This window comes from Hibiscus syriacus, unplaced genomic scaffold, assembly GCF_006381635.1.
Source record: "Hibiscus syriacus cultivar Baekdansim isolate YM2019G1 unplaced genomic scaffold, ASM638163v2 tig00110307_pilon, whole genome shotgun sequence".
NCBI lineage: Eukaryota > Viridiplantae > Streptophyta > Magnoliopsida > Malvales > Malvaceae > Hibiscus > Hibiscus syriacus.
Genome location: NW_024062674.1, coordinates 110356 through 114639, shown reverse-complemented (window position 1 = coordinate 114639; position 4284 = coordinate 110356). Strand labels below are relative to the sequence as shown.

Sequence of the window (4284 nt, the reverse complement as noted above, 5' to 3'; positions counted from 1 at the left end):
AAAATATCTTAGCATCCGGGACTAAAATCAAATGCGCATAAAATATAAAGACCAAATTAAAAACTTAAAAAACTCGAATTGAGGACTAACATGAAATACGCGTCAACTTAGGAGCCATAAATAGAAACTTTAGAAACTTGAAGACCAAAACACAATAATTTAAAGATCAGAGGATCACACACATGATTTTTCCTTTTTCCAGGCGTGAGTTTCACTAAACCTAAACACTGCCATTTGGTTTGTAACTTTAGCTTAGTATTTAACTTAAATAAAATAATATATATACTAAACCCAATCCCAACTTCACAGAACATGCGCCTCCTTTCTCTCCACTCTCCCAATTCTTTCTCGGCCACACACAGAGCCAATTTCAACACCCATCAAAGAGCTTCTAAGCTCTTCACACTGGTCAACGAGACCCAAACGACAATAACATGGAGTCATCGAGACTCCACTGAAATTCGCACGACTCAGGTAAATCAACCCCAAATCCTCTTTATTTTAATATTATTATTTTTATATCGAAATCCTATTTTGCTTATAATTTTCGTGTATGATTTCTTGCTGAAATGTGAAATTATTAAACACCTAATGAGCCTATGATTCCACTGTTGGTTTTGATTTGAATAAAAGAAACAAACAAACAAAGAAAATGATATATATATACCTTAAAAAAACTCCGTTCAGTATTCTATTCTTGGTTGAAGTTGAATGATTACAATGGTTATGTCTTTCTTCAATGGAGGCTCAATCCTCTATTACAAATGATCTTTTTTTAGCTTTTCGTTCCCCTGTGAATTCCCCCTGTTGAAAAACCGAGCCCTCTGTCTTTTTTCCTTTTTTTTCTTCGATCCCCCCTGGTATGCGAATCTACTCCCCAATTTTATCTCCTCTTCTTCACCGAATCTTCTTGCCATCTTCTGTTAATTTCCTTGTGTTTGGTGAAATTTTGATTGGAGCAGGTAAAGTGATTAATTATTTGCTGACTTTGGAGATATTTTAATATGGATTTGTTGTAGGTTTCACGTGGGCAGCTCGGTTGGGGGTGCTGAAAGGGCGTACACGAGTTGCTGCTAGGTTGAAGTGATCCACGTGGGAGGCATGGGTGACTGTGGTGGAGTTGCTGCCACCGGGTCGGATCTTGTAACAGATCTGGATCCGAGTCATATAACCTGTAAAAAAACTGTTATATTAATAATAATAATAATAATATATAATAATATTAAAAGACGAGACGAAAAATGAGTGTCGACAGATTTATGGCATGGTGACTCTCTGTTGCAGTCCAAATTTCCTAGAATCTTTTCCCTCGCTTGCAATAAATTGGGAACTATAGCGGATTTTGGAGTCAAGGAAGGTATGGGCAAGTCATGAAACATCTTGCTCAGGAGACAACTATTTGATTGGGAATTAGAGCAATGGAACAACTTAATTCAAGCACTACAAGAATTTCGATCAAGCAATATTAATAGGGACTCGGTATGCTGGTCTGACGGAGGGTTCTCGATAAGTTCTTTTATTAAATTGCTCTCTTGCCCTTCCTCAGATGTTGATTGGTCGAGGATGGTGTGGCAAGGGGTTGCACCTCTGAAAGCGGAACTCTTCAGTTGGTTGAGTTCCCGTATTCGTATTCTGGTAAGAGTTGAACCCTTGAAGAGGGGTGATCTTCATTCTCGGATTGCTCATGCCCTTTGTGTGGGGGTGGTTTGAAATCTGTCTCTCACCTTTTGTTTCAGTTTGATAATGTGTAGAATATTTGGATGAAGTTTGTTGCATTCTGGGGGTGTATTTGGTTTTCCCAAAGATGCCAGGCATCTTCCTCCAAGCGTGGCATGAGTTACATTTCATATCTTCTTCAAACTCTATATGGCACATTATTCCTTTTAGTGTTTTATGGACTGTTTGGCTTAGGAGAAATGAGGTAGTCTTTGGCAACAAAGTGGTAGATGTTATTCAAATCTTCTTTCTAGCCAGAACTAGACTTGCTTGCTGGTTCAAAGAGGTTTACCCTGCAAGTGATATTTCTCGTGAGGAGCTTATTGCTAACCCTTATTTGGCAGAAAAATTAAAGTTATTTAGAAATTATTCAAAGGCTAAGACAGCTTGGGAGCCATCACCAGTTGGGTATCTTAAATTAAACGTCGACAGTTCCATCTCTAGAGGTAGCTCGTTAGGTGGTGTCAGTGGAATTCTCATGGATAATGGTGGCTCTTGCCTGGGATCGTTATCGGAAAGAATAGGAAATGGTCCTCCTACCCTTTCTGAATTGCTGGCTTTGAAGACTGGGCTGAAATGGTATTTTGAAGATGCTAATAGCTTCGAGTCGAGGTTGATTATTGAAAGTGATAGTGAAGCTGCAGTCGATTGGGTTCTCCATCCAGAGAAAAGTCCCTTGTTATATGCTTCCCTAGTTAAGGATATTGAAAAGACCATCAACGATAATCATGTTATGATTAGGCGCAGTCCTAGAGGTTTCAATGTTGAAGTAGACTCTTTAGTAAAAAGAGGGATTGGTTGAGTGCTTTAAAGTTGGTTATGCTTATTGTTGTATACATGGATATGATATAGTATCTTAGATTTAAGTAGTTGTTGGCTGCTTGGGTGCTAAGCTTGTTTTATTTTGGATCGTTTCGATTTTGTATTTAATAAAATTTTCCTGCGCTTCTTTTCCTTTTTCAGCTATCTATCGGTTGTTGTATTAGATATGACATTGATATGAGGATTTTTTTTAACGAGGCCCTACTTTTAACAACAAAAGTCACGTCATCAACATATATTGTTTGTTAGTCAATTAACGATCTCCTTTCGACATGAGATATTTTGATCGAAAATTGAAACATTTAGGATTAAAATGTTTCAAAAAAAGAATAGGGGTCAAAATGATCATTTGTGTAAACGTTGGGGGTAGTTTTGTCATTATCCCTTTCTTAAAACACAAACCAAAATTTTGGGTTATTCAAGTCAACTCAAATTATTAGTTTGAATTTCGAATTCGAGTCGAGTTTGAATATACAAAGTTTGAATAATTGGAAAAACAATACATAGAACAACATTGTTTCGATCTTTAGCTAAGTAATTCGATTATTTTGTGATCTGGTCTTTAATTTTCTCATTTATTCACTTCCTCCTTCATTTTATGCCCCCCTTTTTTTTTATCAATTTTGAACTATAAGTGAATATGCTCCTAAACTATTGTAGAATACAAGTGCAACTTTAATTCATCTTTTAAAAAAAAAACCTTATTTTTTTCAATTCAATCTATTAATTTTGTCTTTTGTTTAATTTAGTCCTTCGACTACAACTCTTTGCAAATTCTTTTTTCTCATCAATTCCTTAATTCCTTTCCCTTTAAAAAAATTCCTTAATTCCTTTATACTCGCATAAATACTTTTTTCTTTTAAAAATAAAATATATTATATAATTTTAGATAGTATTTTATTTATTACATAACATTATAAATCTGACATACACATTAAAATGAATATGAAAAAATATATATGTATATTTTATATGATTAAGAAGAGTCGTTTAAATTGAAACCAATAAGTATCATAATATATACATAATATATTTAAATTTGAATATAAAGTCGAACATATATATTTGATTTGACTAGATTGAAAAAAATAAAATAAAATTTAAATGATAAATGATACTCATAAACTCGATTAACCTAATTTTTTCCTACTTAATTAGATTCTACGCAATCAAATACTCATTCCTACAAAAAATAGACAATATGCCTTTATAAGTATCTTTATTAAAAAAAATTAAATTTTACATATGTGTATAATTTTTTATTAAAAGTATATATTAAATATTTTATTACGACGAATGTACTTTACATTACACGAGTTTAAAATTAGTTCTTTCTTTAATCTCAAGATCAAGCTTAAAAATCATTGAATATTATTTTTTTACTAGCTCCGATACTCTTAAGTGTAACTCTAAGTTTAAAAAAAATCTGAAAAAAATATAAAAAAGGGACAATATCTGTGTACTTTTCCTCAAATAACCATACAAAGTAAGTCATTTGTATTTTCCCTACCGCTTAGAAGATAAAAAAAACATCACGTCATCATCGTTATTGTTTTTTAAAGGGAGGTAGATAAAATAAAAAAACAAAATTAATAATCAAAATAAAAAAGTTAATGTTAGTGATGATATTATCAAAAAAATATTAAATAAATAGAAAAATTGTAATATTGGTGACTAATGGTGTAACTTATCATCAAAATATTTTTTAAAGGAACAATAACAAAATTACTCTCAATGTTTGCACAA

At 32.8% G+C, this 4284-nt stretch overlaps 1 protein-coding gene across 1 annotated transcript; it reads left to right on the top strand.

Moving 5' to 3' along the window:
• The first annotated feature begins 307 nt into the window (after positions 1-307).
• LOC120116926 lies at positions 308-2553 on the top strand. The gene is made up of 2 exons (XM_039137307.1): positions 308-474; positions 1020-2553. Exon 2 carries the CDS (start codon positions 1805-1807, stop codon positions 2516-2518), a length of 714 nt encoding a protein of 237 aa, XP_038993238.1. The 5' UTR covers positions 308-474; positions 1020-1804; the 3' UTR covers positions 2519-2553.
• The last annotated feature ends 1731 nt before the right edge of the window (positions 2554-4284 follow it).